Here is a 15,161-nt window from a genome sequence, read left to right on the forward strand (position 1 = left end):
TAGAATAAAAAAAAGGCTAGTCTTGTACTTTTTCATTGTAGATAACTGAAGAGGTTCACAACACCTCTAGTAGGTTCATTTAAAAAAAAATTTGCTGTCAATCTTCAGAAAATTTGATAGAATTTGTCCATAAGAGACTGGCACTGACCCTATTTAAATTAAACTTTTTTAAGAGGAAACAAACCAAAAAAGCTGAACAAAATAAAACAGAAACAATTGGATGCTGCGGTATTTCAGGATTTTATGAGTTTTACCAGTTTTCAAGGATATAGAAGTCAGACAAGAAATGGAATTAAATGCTGAATATATTTTTACATGCCACAAAAATTAAGTAAATATTTTTAGGTTGCATTTCAAATTTAAGCAGAAAACCAGGATGCTGAAGAAACTTCAAGGGCTTCACCACTCTTATCATAAAAAAACAAACAAACAAACTAACTAACTTTTTTCTTATAGCCAACCTCAATCTCCCTTCATTTGCTTTGAAACCATTTCCTCTTTTCCCATCACAACAAACCCTGCTAAAATGTCTGTCCCCTTCTTTCTTATAGCCTCCTTTAGATACTGAAAGGTTGCTAGCTGGTCTCCCCGGAGCCTTCTCTTCTCCAACCTGAACAGCCCCAGCCTCTTTGTTGTTTCACATTGTTTCATGTTTCATGTGCTCTGTCTTGTTTAGGACATTCAGGACTTCAGCCCTCTCTCTAGCCTGATAGGATGGGATTAAGCTCACCTTTTTTAGCTATCTGAAAGGCATGTGTTTGTCTAGTTGGTCATTTTTAACTCTGTAGCTAAGAAAGATCACATCTGAGAGAGGAAGTCAGGATCATTTGTAACAGGATGGACTAAGCCATCCCCTGGAAAACACTGTTTTCCCTCCATTCATTGCAAAAGAAGTTTAACGAGAATAAAATCTTGCATCTTCAACTGCCTGTTGAACTGTAACATGAGAGTGAAGCCAAGACCACACAGAAATGCAGCAACAAGAACAGAGTTCTGTGGAGTGAACTGCTCACCCAATGCTGCAGCCAGCTGTTAAATTCACTGCCCAACATACAGAGAGCAGATCTGTATCATTACTATGTTCGCTACGTATTTTCTGTGCAACTTCATTGTGTTTTAGCACATTAATGCCTTTCATTTGGATGCATTTTCAATAGTTTTCATTTTCCCACATATCTATGAACATGTGCATACAAGTTGTACAGCCACTAAGCCAAAGAAGTCACACATAATGTGATCTACTGTGCAGTGTATTACAACAGGACTAAGCATAGAAACAAAATAAAACATATTTTTTGCTTTTCCATGCAGTTGTGCATGGAAGGTCTTATACCAGTGTCTTTATCTGAGTGAACATTTGGCACAGTGTTCACCTAATGGATGTTTTAAATGAAAGGAAAAAAAAAAACTCCGCATCATAATTGAAATTTCTATTTATTAATAAGTGGTGCAGTTTTAAAGACAGAACATAAAAAATCAGTTAAGAAGTATTGTTTGCATAATATATTGAAATAAACATATTAAAGTTGTTCAAATATTGGACAGTGCCAGAATATAAATTACACATACAGTTTAAAAATTACAATAAATAATATTATAAAGAGCACTAAAGGCCACTTGTATAAAAGTTGTGTTCCCTTGTCAGCCAGAATTTGAAAAGCATCTTTGTAGCATGGAGAAAAATTCAGTGAGCAAGGCACAAATACTAGTAATAATAAGATGCCATAACTAGAAAACAAAATGCAGTTGGCTATATAACCTTCAGTCTCAGCATATTCTCAGGATGGAGATAGGATCCCGCTTCCAGGATTTTGCTTCACTTCACTTCAGACAGAAGCTGCTAAAAGCTGAATTGGGAAGGATCAAATCTTACAGCCTAAATAATCATAATCAATAGTGATATCCAGGGTCTCAATTCTCATGGTGCCCAACTGCAGACACTTGAAAATGGCCCATTTCTCCTCCTGCACCCCTGAAAATGGTCTTCAAAAGGCAACACCCACGTTCAGTTGAGTATCTCAGAAAGTGATACCATTCCAAATTCGTGAGGCACTGCAGAAAATTGAGGTTTGCTCTTGGCACCTCAAGCTTAATGGAGGAGGCTGTGGGGTGCAAGGAATTAAGATCCAGCTCTTTCTTACATGTTTTGTTCTGAGTGGGACAAACCCAGCTCCTAAAATTTGTGGACCCACAGCAGGGCTGAATTTGCTCCCTAACCTGCATTTTCTGATCATTTTAGGCTCTGATCCTGCAAACTGATTGGGTTGTGATGCTTGCCTAAAGGCAATGAGTCAGCAGCCCTGTGATGTGTGGTTCAGTGATTATTTTGCAGCCTTGCTGGGCCACAATTTGAAGCAGAAAAATATAAAACTGTTTCCACTCTGAACTGTAACAACGCAGCAAAGTTAGAGATAAGAACAGAACAAATACATCCAAAGTCAGTTTAGGGACAGATCCTATCGATCTCTCCATGTGCTTAATTCCTATATATTTTGACAGATCCAAACCAATTAATCCAGTGCAGGGAAAAGCCAAGGACAGCAACCATTACCTGACCAGATTTTTTCTGAAAGTATTTACTTCCTAAATGGAGCATAACATACTTCTACAACTGTGTACTTAGACTAGGCATTCATTTCTGCAATAATTAAATGTTCTTGGTTTGAATCTAAACTGAGGAAGATTGATTGATGATAATGCAACAAAGAGAGGTACTCAATATAAACATACGTACTTCTTCAAAAACTTACAGATAAACTTTATAGTGACAGAAAAATCAGTGTAAAAAAAAATAGGTAAAAAAAACTATTTCCCAATCAGTGTTTTCCCAAGGAAATTCATAAATAAAGGCAGATTAGGACCTCATGCTGACCCAGTGCATCAGTTTGAGCAGGTTTCTCAGTGACTTCAAGGAGAGCAGAGGAAAGTCCCACACTTCCTAATTAATAAAAACATTTCAAGGCCTGAAATGGATTGTTGATTACTTATAGGAAATAAGAGTCAGCAAAGAGCAGATTCCAGTAAATAGTCTTTAATGCTAACTATATGGAAAGACAATGGAAAGATATGAGTCTAAGAAAACTAACAGCTGTTAAATTGAAATGCCACATATTAATGAAAGATAATGGTAGCAATGGTAATGGGAGGACAATAGGACTGGATGATCTTGTAGGTCCTTTCCAATCTTGTGATTCTATGATTCTATGATAGAATAAATCTGTTATTTGTTCACATTCATTTTTAATACAAAAAGCAGCATAAACTCAGAGGCCACTCTTATCTGAAATTGTGAATGTTTCCTTTTTTCGTGGTAAACCTACTTCAAAATAGAGGCCTCAACTTTTTAAATGCGGGCAGGGTCAACAGCACAGATACTTTATTCTTCAGTGCCCAGTGTCTATGCCAGACACACAAATGGTGTGCCTTGGTTGATGCACTCTCTAGACTCAAACTGAAGTGCAGTCTGATGAAGCTCTTGTGCACATTTCAGATCTGAGATTATCACCAGGCTTCACCTTGTTGGTGACATCTGGACATATTTATGTTGCCAACACTGAGAGCAGAATGAATGCTCACCCTATTTTTGATCTGGATGATGCAGGACAGAGCTGCTGAGCAGAACACCCTTCTGAAGTGACCAGTGGCTGATTTCAATGGAAATTAATTCACTGGGTAAAAAATAATAAGTTTATCAGACCCTCCTTGGCTCTCCCTCCATATCTCTTCTAGAGAATTCAGAGATGTCTGCTGAACAGGGCATTGCTGATCTTGCCATTAGCACTTCTAAAAGGACTTAACTGGCAACTTAATATGTCATTAAATATTTCATGATGTAACTACAGTCACCTGACCCTGTGTTTTTAATCTACGTATGATAAACTGGTGCTTGCAACCCACAGTAAATGCTAACTTAGAGGTGTTCAGCTCCTATGCACACAGAATGTAGCGTAGCCAAAATCCTGCTTTCCTTGGCTGCACTTTAGTATGCAGATAAGACTGATCCAAGCATCTGTCACTCCTTGGATTCTCTCTTGGAATTAATATATCTTTACAATGAGTTGATTTATGGATTTTCAGCCAGACTTAATACTGAGAAAAGATTACCTTTGTATGACCTGGCATGAGAGAGATTAGAAACCTGAACTGAAGAATTGGGAGGCAAATTGGGCAGAGAAGTATGTAACAGCATATTTATGTATAACTGCATAACAAAGACATTCACAAAAAAAAAATTCTCAGATTGCCCTTGCTTGTGGACTGCCTTGATTTTTGATTGTTCAGATCTATAAAACATTTTAAGAAGTGCCAATCTTCACTAAATCAGTGGGAATGCCCAGCACTTGATGCACTAGGAAAATGAAGCAACATCAGAAGAAGTCTAGCAATATTAAGATAAGTTTTCATTCCTTTTCATTCATCTCAGGAGGTCACTGATAAATACTACTGTATTGAAAAGGTTGCAGTAGCTACAATATAGGTGCTTCCAAGAATCATTGATAGTCAAATAATTTTTCTCAACATGCCAAATTACAATGAATTACAATTTTGCAGCTAGTTTTATTCTCATTGATTTTAGCCATGAAACTGCAACAAACAGAGACTGTCTTTCAGATGTACAGCTACTTTGTCAAATAAGTAACTATTAAAATTGTACCTCATTATTGGCCTCAGATCAGCTTCATGGACTCAGCTCAGTCCTCGAAGGCTGTAATTGGCGTGATTTATTTACACAACTAATTAAAAGAATTTCTTCTCCCTGAAGATCTGGCCAAGAGGGCTGTATCATGATTTTAGCTGATGAAACAGATGAAACATTATAGTAAGAAGATCCTATTTTTTTTAGGTAGCTCTTAAGTAAACAGTGAAGATGAAGACAATGCCTGACAATATCTGGAACAGAACAGAAGTTTCCCAGATGGAATGATTATCATGAGATGTCAACAACTCTGAAGAATCAACAAACATAGAGTTGCTGACAAAGTGGGAAAACCCAACAAGGTATCCTCCACCAACAAGGTATGCTCTATCCAGGCCTGTGCAATTCCCAGTTACAGACCTACACAGGATTATCTGTAGGGTATCTCTTCTTGTCCTCTAATTGCATGTGTCAACAATGCTTAGCTGTACAGCCGTGACAGAAAATTCACTTTTTAACATCCTCCCTAGTCATATCCTTATGCCTTCATTGGTGGTAGAGACATTAGATGTCTGGAGAAGCAGAAGTCATTCTGAGCAGGAGGTGGAACAGGAGCTACGGCAGAAGCTGAGCCTTAGATGATGCGGTGGAGGTGAGATCTTCATCCACTGACTGTGGGTGTCTGTGACATGTTTCTTGTACCCTGTGCTCACTGACTGTGCAGATTAGTTTTCAACCTGCTGTAAAGAGTGCATAGCAATTGAAATTGACATCAAATGGATGCTATTTCATGGATACTTGGACTGAGATTCTGCATAGGATATTTGGATAGGCTGTGTTTCACTAGCTGTATAGAAACTGCATTCGCACTGTGGTGGTGAGATCTCAGATTCATTTCTGCCCTGTGCCCAGTGGATTGTATTGTTTTCCTGCTCTCTCTACACAGTTTCCAATTTGCACAGGAATTGTTTGGCTGAGGCCTAAGGAGTAAACTTATACCTCTGTTGCTCAGGAACAGGACAAAATAATGGTATTTATTTATTTGTACATTGAAGTTAAATATGACTGCCATATATGGATTTGCAGCTGTCCCTTTCAAAAGAAATTGTAAGCCAGACATGCATCTTCCTGTACTGTGGAGCTCCCAGGGAACAAAACAGTGTTACTCTGCATATCTGAGAAGCATAAAGCACTTCACAAATAATAGTGAATTGAGCCTTACAACCTGTATTTATGTAACTACAACTCCAAATAAACACACTGGCAAACTGAAGAACATTTGTATTATGGAACTTAACACTACATACACTACGCAACTCAGTAAAAGAGTGGAGAGTGGAAACCTGAGCTTCTCTGCAATGAACAACTTTTTTTTTCATTTTACTTTTTTTTTTTGGAACAGAGAGAAACCTTGGCACCGTAAGAAACAGATAGACTTAGCAAAAGTTTTTCTACAAAATAGGATTGTAATCATATTTCCAGCAATTTTATAATCACTAGTGGTAATTTTCAAAGTAGTTTGAGGAATTTATGCAGTAATTAAATATCCAAAACTGATCTCATTTGGTGGCTTTCATCACTTTTAATTCTACCCCTAACTTCAATTTAGCATTGTATTTCATAGGTAGTTATATAATAGATCACATGAGAAACATTTAGTTTACAAAACTATTTCAGTAAGGTCATTTACTTTGACAGCTTTTTCCCTGCTTTGAATATTATATGCTTTTGGCTAGATAGGATAGAGATTGAGTTATTTATATTGGATAATGGATTCAGATTTTTTATTTCCACAAAAGGATAGTGCTCCTGAAACTAATTTGACTTTGCTGCTCTGTTTACAAAGTGTAGCAAGGACCATATCTTGGCTGTTACCAATCCACCATTGTTGGTTGTATTGAAGAATATCAGATAGATATGTATCACAGAAGAAATCAGCTGTACCATTTATATAGGGTAAAGTCATGCAAACCATGCTCAAAACTAAGCTCCTTAGTTTTGGTAGCATGAAAAAAACTGCATTAGTAAATTGTATGAAATGGTGCAGAATGACTACCACTAATATCACATGCATCTTATGCAGCCATTGGTGTTTTGAACTAGTAAGCTTTGGGTGCAGAGTAAGTGAGATATACAAAGTATGCTTACATTACACGGAGAAGTCAGCCAGTGACTACCCCCCCACGCACTTCTAAACTGGCTTATTTGAAGGGGTCCATATTGAATCTGAAATTCCATCCCCTGTTGAAGACAAAGGCATGGAGCCACTTGGTGTAAAAGGGTCGGTGTCTGTGTCTGTTTCCCCCTCTGCTAGGTAGCGTTTCTCTCTCATCCACGCAGATCCCCCATTGGGGCCAAATGGGAAATCATCTCTGTCTTGGGAGATACTGAAGCCACTTGGGGAGCGCTCAAGTTCCTCATGGTTGACTGAGAGAAGGGACAATGGGGTATCGCTGTCTCTTGTCAAGCTCCTTCTCTGCCTTGGAGACACTTTATCTGAGTAAGGACTTCGCATGTCTCCTTGGGAATGGTAGCTAACTTGGGAGTCCATTAATGTAAATATAGGCAGAACAGTTGGCCTTTCTGCATATGATGTTGAGGAAGGTGTGGCTTGCAGTTTGCCAGAGTTTTGCCCACCTGTTGAAAGAGGCTGTGAATGAGTCATGTGACCATGTGCTGAGAAACCGTAAGGGCTGACTTTGTTGACTGGAACTTGCTGGAAGTTGTAAGGAGTTTCATGAGTACACTGATCAGTGTATTTGTAGATTACTGTTTTTAATTCAGAATACTTGTTTTCTTCTCTCTTTTCCTTTGCAGGAGAAGCAGTTTCTTTCAATGGACTTATCTCAGCAACTTGTATTTGCAACTGTTCCATATGATGCATATGCATATCAACAAGAAAATCCAATTTCTTCCCCATGTCATTCACCTGAAAAATACCAGTTTTACCATATCATTTCAAGTCAGTTCTTTCATGAAACAGCCGATGCTTCCATAGGTGCACTACCCCCATTGTGTTGTCACCTTTATTGGTCAAGAAGACAACTATAAGATAATCATGACTTTGCCTTGGACGCTGGACTGCAGTGGATGCCAAGTCATCCACTAATTGCCTCAAATTAAGATCAGTCATTATGAACTGTGTCAAATATTTCTTTTTAGCATTGCTGCATATTTGGCAATCCACTATTCAATGACACTTTACAGCATTATGTCCAAAGTCTTGATAGCATACAGTAAAAAGATATTACCAAAATATGACAGATGAAGTTACCTTTGCATACAAATCTACTAACTCTTAACAGTCCCACAACATCAGGGTTATGTATCAGTACTACTTTCCTTTGTCTTTGATAGTATGTTGTGCCTGATTGTTTACATTCCATGATAGGAGTTGACATGAGTCAGTGCTATTTGGCTCTATCTTAGTTATTTTAAAAATAAGAGTATCGTTAAGCAAGAGGCTAGTATGCATAAAGAGGGCTCAAAATACCTGAGTAAGCAATCCTTTTAAGCATCAAACCCTCCAAAAGATGGGTGTACTCATGGCAAAATAGCCTGTATAGATTGGAGCTTAAAGGTATGAAAAAGTCTCACCTAAACCATATTGTTATGGTTTGCCACCATACATAATTATATTCATTAAACAGGTCTCAAAATGCATACTTCCCAATTAATTAAATTATTTAACAGAAAACTGATCACATAATTCTGTGATCATTAGTGCAAGACCTGTATGAGTCTTGATCTTCAACAGTACAAATCTGCGTAGGTCAGACAAAGAATCATATAGAATTCATATCAACTTATTCTCCATCTGGTTGTGAAATTACATACCTGTCGTTCAACTTTAACAAATTTGCCCATCATACTTTGGTCTTCAGTATCTACTGTAGATGCTTTGGCTACATATGGATCATTTCTATAAAGAATTAATATCTTTGTTAGCATTCTATTTTTCTTTGCATCACAATAAGTATTTTATATACGAAAACTTAAATGTCATCTTGCTGGTATATCAATATAGCTTCTTGAAGCCCCACTGAAGAAAAGATTGGACAAACAGGATAAAAAGATCACTGTATACAATTTCAATGAATTTCTAAAGAATGAACTCCTTATCTTGAGATTAAAATTATATTGTTTTCAATATAATTTTATAGAGATCAAGGCAAAACAAATGTAAACCAAAAAAGCTCAAAATGGAAATGAAATTAGTTTCAGACTTGGTGGAATAATTCTAGATTTATGAAAAATGTTGAGGTAGGGGATAACAGGGCTACAGATGTCATACAGCACTATTTTGAAGTCTAATTATTTCCAATTGTTGTGTTTAAAGACTTTGAATATGAGTTTCATGGTTGTTTTTCATTCTCCATTCCATTAACGCAAATAGCAAATGTCAGAGAGTGGAAAAGCAGAGACAACATGGTCTGGAGATTTAACATAGATTTCTGAATAAATTTTCTGCTACGTAATAAACCCCTAGGCTTTACTCAGAGTGTATTAAGAGTGAGACCTTTGCAACCTACTGTAGGGAACCTGCTTTAGCAGGGAGGTTGGACTTGATCTCCAGAGGTCCCTTCCAATCTTACAATTCTGTGATTCTGTGTAATTTCCTACTGCTCACACATCACATAGAATAAAGTGGTAAGAAGATGATCACTGCTCAAATAAGGAACCCTAATTTACAACACTGAAAGATCTGAAACAGTGATTGTTGAGATAAATCTTTACCTAAAGAGTTCCAAATAAACTTCAAAGAAACCCATGTCTTTCCATAATCTATGGCAAAATCTAAAGAACATAACTTGGAAAAGATATTCCCTGAAACTTTTGTTTTAACAAATTCAGCTCTTGTCCTCCCTTTCTGATGAAATTCACGGCTGTGAATAATATCTTAAAGCAGAAGCTATAACCAAAACATGTCAAATTTTATAGGTTGGATTACTACGGACAGGGCTCATGCAAATTTTGCAATCTGCTTGGTTTCCCAAATGATCATTGCTTCTTTCATATGTGTAGGGCTCTGTCTTTGTATTTACATATTTTCAGATTTTTTACTGCGTGGGATAAACCAGATAAAGCCAAGTTAATTTATTTTCTGTAAGATTACTTTTGTCCTGAGAATCTGTAACAGCTTTGGGGACAGACTGTTGATAGTTTTTTGTGGTTCTTCATGGGCATTTAGTGACAGATTGATAGATGCAAATAACAGAAAAGTGTCATTTATTATAGAATTATTGCTACCAGGATCGCTGCAATACAATACAATACAATATGTAATTTTCACACCCAGAAACCTGTTCTTGCAATTCATTTTCAGTGACTCCTTCTAATCATTGATTTTAAAGCAGAATTGTGCTTGGTGGGGATTATAATAAAACTGTTTTTCACTTCTAGATGATAACTGGCTTACTTAAAACTGCTGGCAATTTCTTAGAAGTTTTTAAGAATTCATTGCATTCATTGAATGCTAAACATTCAGTACTTTAGCAATTGTATGTTCATGTTTCATATAAAATCATATTTACAAATCATAGAGAAGCTGAGCCAGGCAATTAAGAAGCCAGTAAGATTAGATTTCCATTATACATTGTACACATTATACACATGAAGTGCATGCTTTGTGGTATGAGTGAACAGTATATTCTTGTTTTGGTCTGTGCAAAATACTAAGAATAATTTCACCTGGGAGACTGTTGTGAAGGGTAAGAAAAAGCTCCTCCCTTTTGGGATTTCTTATGCTTGGGAGTAGATGGAGGTCCAGGTGTAAAAATCATATCTACTCTGAAAAAAAAAAGAAGAGTGCGACTGCATAAGACCACCTCTAAATGCTAACATAGATAAGATGTTAGAACATGAAAGAAACTACTATGCATCTCTGCAGCACACAGTAGCAAAGACTCAAAAAGTAGTTTTGAAATTAGAGCTTTAAAAAGTCAATACTAAACTTGAAAAAGCAAACTAGATATTTCCTAGGCACTAAAGTACTGCTGGATTATCCATCAATGCCCCATCAAACTCCTTTGGCAGTTCTGAGACACCGTAAGCTGTACTCACACAGTTTTGTCTGGAAATAGCAAATGGAGATTTAGTCAACTCAGAGGTGAAAGTTTTGGAGAAAGTAAGGAATATTCATCTGACCGAATCTGGTTTAAGGAGGAATGAGCTGTGTCACAAAAACACCATTGTTTACATTGACTAGCTCTCCATTAACTCTGAGAGGAATCTCACAAGACTTGACCTCCACAACTGGTGTCTCTTTACACTGCTGAGCTGAACATCACAGAGCTGAGGCTGTGCTGTGATTTTAGCCTAGGGTCACCGGGGATGAGTCTTCACCCCACAGAGCACTGCCATAAATACTATGTGAGACAGGCATAATCATATCAGCACCTCTGCAAATACCAGCAGTTAAGCATCTGGGAGAGATCCCCTGCTGCTGAAAATCACGCAATAGCTCAGTTTAAGTTAGAGGAATGACCTCCAGCACAGGGTCTGTAGACCATGCTGCAGACACAGATTTCTGAGATCATGAGCTCTCCTCAACTTTCCAAGCTCAAAAAATATTTTCATTTATATCAATTTACACTTGAAGAGATTTAAAACCTTTTGCGCTAATGTGTTTTTGCACTTATATTAGATATTTCACTGCACAGTTCAACAGATAAACAAGCCCAAAGGAAAACTCTGTGTAGTGCAACTACAGCTTTTATTGATCATCTGCAAAAAGGGGAGAAGGGGAAAATTTCACTATAATCAAGTGAGCCAGTAGCCAAGAAAATTTTTGATTACTGCATTCTACACGTGAGCAGTGCTCACTTCTGCTGCAGCTACCCCAGCTAGCTGCTCACTCACCTTTACTTTTTTGGGGAAGAGGCTTTCTGATAGAACACCTACGCTGATCAGAGAGCTTCTGGGTGGCCTTGTACACATATAGACCAACTAAACTTTTTCCAGCACAGTTCTACATTTTCCCCACTTCCCGGAGGATTCTTACCTTGCCTGAAGATACTTTATTCTGGAAAGCATATCAAGATGCCCTGCTGAGTATTGCTCTATCACATCCTTTACATCATAAGGCCTCAAAGTCTCCTTGAATTTTTTTTTATAGAGACGAAACTGTAGTATTCTGTGTAATAAAAGAAAACATTACTCAGCTTCTGTATAAATTCCAAAATGATCAATTGAATCTTCATTGAATATTTGGTAAAGACTCTGGATGTTGGGAAATCAATCATGTTATTTACATTCAAGGCAATAATAAGCAGAGAATCCCTAATGTCATACCATGTTTGAAAACAGCTGGCTTTTTATAACTGATAGAATAGATTTTCCATAAAATAGTTATATACACATGTCTTTTTCAGTATTATCTTTGTAACTAGAAATAGTTCAAAGCAATACATTCAGATGGGGAACTCAAAGATTACAAATAACAGGAAATTTTGAAGCTGAAGGCATGGTTCAACTTAATATGAAACTAGTTTACAGTATATATACAGTGCTGAATCATTATCAGCTTGGTTTTCATTTTGCACCTGGGAAAGTTTTGGAGAGGAAATGCTAATTCGTTAAGGAATGTGAAAGTTTAGTAGTCAGCAACTGAATTTGTAGATAAAAGGAGAAAGTGTTAGAAATACCTAAAGTGTCCTTGAAAAATTATCAGTGTAACATTATTGTTATAGCTGTGGCATTGTTATTATTATGTGGCATCATTATTATCATTACTATTAGTAGTGGTAGTATTAAATATCCTAGTAATAATAGAATCATAGAATCATGCTGACAAGAGAGCTTGAAAACTGCTTTACATCCTTTTTTAAAATACTTTCCTGCTTATTCATCTGTTCACACTTGTATCGTGGAAGGTTAAACAAATAAGTAATAAACATAAGAATGAAATATCGTTTAACTTCTAAAATCTTAACTTTTTAGACTTGAAATGTAACTATTTAACTCTGTTACTTGTAAATCTTTCAGTATTTGAGTTTTCAAAACTTGAAACTTGATTATTTAGCCAAAATATGTATGATAACACCCAAACTGTATTTAAAATAGGAAACGCACTGTTAGTGATTTCAGTTTAAATTCTTGATTATGACTCTGGAAACCCATTAAGAGGTTTTGGCTGAATGAATTGCCTTCTATTAGCCTTCAAGGTCTGGATAAACTGTATAAGGGGAAAAAAGGGGAGGAAAAAAATCTTGACTTATGATTGAGTTTAAAGGAAAATTAGATGAAATCAATTAGATTTGCACAGGATATGGGAGAGGAAGTTTTGTAAAAATAATGACAACATGCCTTACAGAAGTGTACAAAATAGGGCAGATGTAAAGCCTGCGTTTGAAACCAAGCAGGTATCAGGAGGAAAAAAAGGGGGAAATTATAGAGGGAGCAAGGATGGAGAAGCTTACAGCAGGATGGAAGCAGTATTAATTTTTATTTTATTTGTATATATTAGTCAAATAAATCAGTTTTGGGTTATTGATAAAAACGATAAAATGAAAACAGACATCATACTCATACAGAAGAAAATAAAGTATTGAGTTCAGAGCACTAAATTGTTATGGAAGTTCTGATGAGAGCAAACTGGACTTACAGACAATTGCATTTTGTGAAAGAAATAACATCTGTATACTATTTTCCTTTCTCAGCCATTGCCTGGTTATTAAAAATTAAGTTCATTGTGGAGGTGAAAAAGATGAATCCTGTATAGGTCTTTAGCTATAATCTACCAACACAAGTTGTTATAGCATCCATAAGTTAAAAAAAAAAAGAAGCTTTTCTTGAAGTCATTAATTAAGATACTGTAAATGTATGGTCTCTAATAATGCAGGTCTTACTCTGTGATACCATCAACTGAAAATGCAAAGTAAGACCTTTCATCACTTAGTAATTGACTAGAAGTTATTCTACACTGTAACGGGACGATTGTGGATTGACTGAGAGCTTTGGTATGAACTGGGAATACATACAATCATAATCAGTAACAATGGGACATCTACCCCATACACCTGAAATTGATTTATGAGCCCTTCTAGATTTAGAGTATATAATCATCTTCTTTGAATCTTTCTAAAGAACATAGTAATTGGGGCACTCCAGACATTTTTCAACTTTACATTTTTCAGCTAGATGTAGTAACTGCCTAGTCCAAGATTTAACAACTACTAGAATAAATAAATAAATAAATAAATAATGAAATGCAATGAAAGCAGAATATTTCCTTGAGAAAATTATGGGGAAAGAGTAAAAAAATTGAGTGTAGAGGTAACAGAGTACAATGAACTAATTTCATGTTTTTGACATGCTAAACACACTATCAATCCTTACTAGTATTTTTAGCCTCAGGGAATATTTCATGTGATGCAAAACTAGAAATGACACAAGCCATGGGCTGAAAGACTGATCAAATGGAGATCTCAGTGTCTACTAATCCATGACAGATAACAAAATATATTGCAGACTCATACAAATATAAATAAAGAATATTTGTGTCAGTTGAGGATTTGTTGCTAAACTAAAATTTCAGCTTTACATGAATGTTACATTAAGTTGAGCAGGATACTATAATTATAGTATATTTTAATGATAAGGTGTATAATATTTTGTTTCATAATAAATATGTTTGTGGATGGTCTTGAAAAAAATGGCCTGATAAATGTTACTATAAAACATTTTCCTTTCTGCGTATTTTAAAAGAGGACGTTGAAAAGGATTTGCCTGATGTTTTTCAGTTATCTGCAGTTTCCAGTCTATTGCATTCATAAAAATAAAAACAGCAACAAGAGATTTCTTGAAGCACAAACACTCAAAAATTGTGCAGAGGTTAAGGACATTTACCTGACAGCTCTGATGGCTGTCTTGAATGTGGGAATCATATCTTCCATGAGGAAGTCACTACTGTCGCCTCTCTCTTCTCCCCCAGGTTCCCCTGTTCCTGCATCTGCAAGGTAGGTCACAAAAAGTTGTGTGAACATCTGCCAACACAAGTGTAATTTAGTAAAAGAACATCTTTCGCAGGTTTCTCTTACTCTAGTCAGCTTTTGAAAGAGATTTCATAATCCTGCTGGGATAGAACTTCTATAGAAGATACAGGTCAAATATTCCCATTTCCACATCTCTGATCTCATGTAATTTCAGGGGAAGGATAATCAAGTACCCAGAGAGGACACCCAAACTATATCCATGGTAGTATGGATGTATGTTCTGAGGCCAGCTGGCACAAAAAAGGAAAAACTGCCATTGAGAAAACATGCCAACACAACAGACAACAACAGAAAAATGTGTGGAGGGAAGCAGAGGAAAAACATCCTGTCTTATTGCACAGACACCCATAAAAGGAAATGCTAAGGGGTAGCTTTCCTAGGGAGAGTGGGAGGGAAACATCACTCTATAAAACAAGGTATAAAGGGTTTGCAGTGAGTAGATATTTATGGGATACCTGGTCACAGGTCTGGATGCAGTCCTGCTGGGAGCTGCCTTAGCATATAATCCCTGTTAATAAGCATAGCCATGA

At 36.5% G+C, this 15,161-nt stretch overlaps 1 protein-coding gene across 1 annotated transcript in view; it reads right to left on the reverse strand.

The window, feature by feature from the left end:
• Positions 1-6,020: 6,020 nt before the first annotated feature.
• KCNQ3 (potassium voltage-gated channel subfamily Q member 3) overlaps positions 6,021-15,161 on the reverse strand; it is a gene marked incomplete at its 5' end in the record, with an annotated part of 32,235 nt that continues 23,094 nt past the window's right edge. The window contains 5 exons of the mRNA XM_031552982.1: positions 6,021-7,565; positions 8,474-8,558; positions 10,328-10,426; positions 11,640-11,771; positions 14,486-14,588. Coding sequence (XP_031408842.1) covers positions 6,828-7,565; positions 8,474-8,558; positions 10,328-10,426; positions 11,640-11,771; positions 14,486-14,588 — 1,157 coding nt within the window. The remainder of the gene's footprint in view (positions 7,566-8,473; positions 8,559-10,327; positions 10,427-11,639; positions 11,772-14,485; positions 14,589-15,161) is intronic.

The sequence above is a fragment of the Meleagris gallopavo genome, chromosome 3, assembly GCF_000146605.3.
Source record: "Meleagris gallopavo isolate NT-WF06-2002-E0010 breed Aviagen turkey brand Nicholas breeding stock chromosome 3, Turkey_5.1, whole genome shotgun sequence".
Classification (NCBI taxonomy): Eukaryota; Metazoa; Chordata; class Aves; order Galliformes; family Phasianidae; genus Meleagris; species Meleagris gallopavo.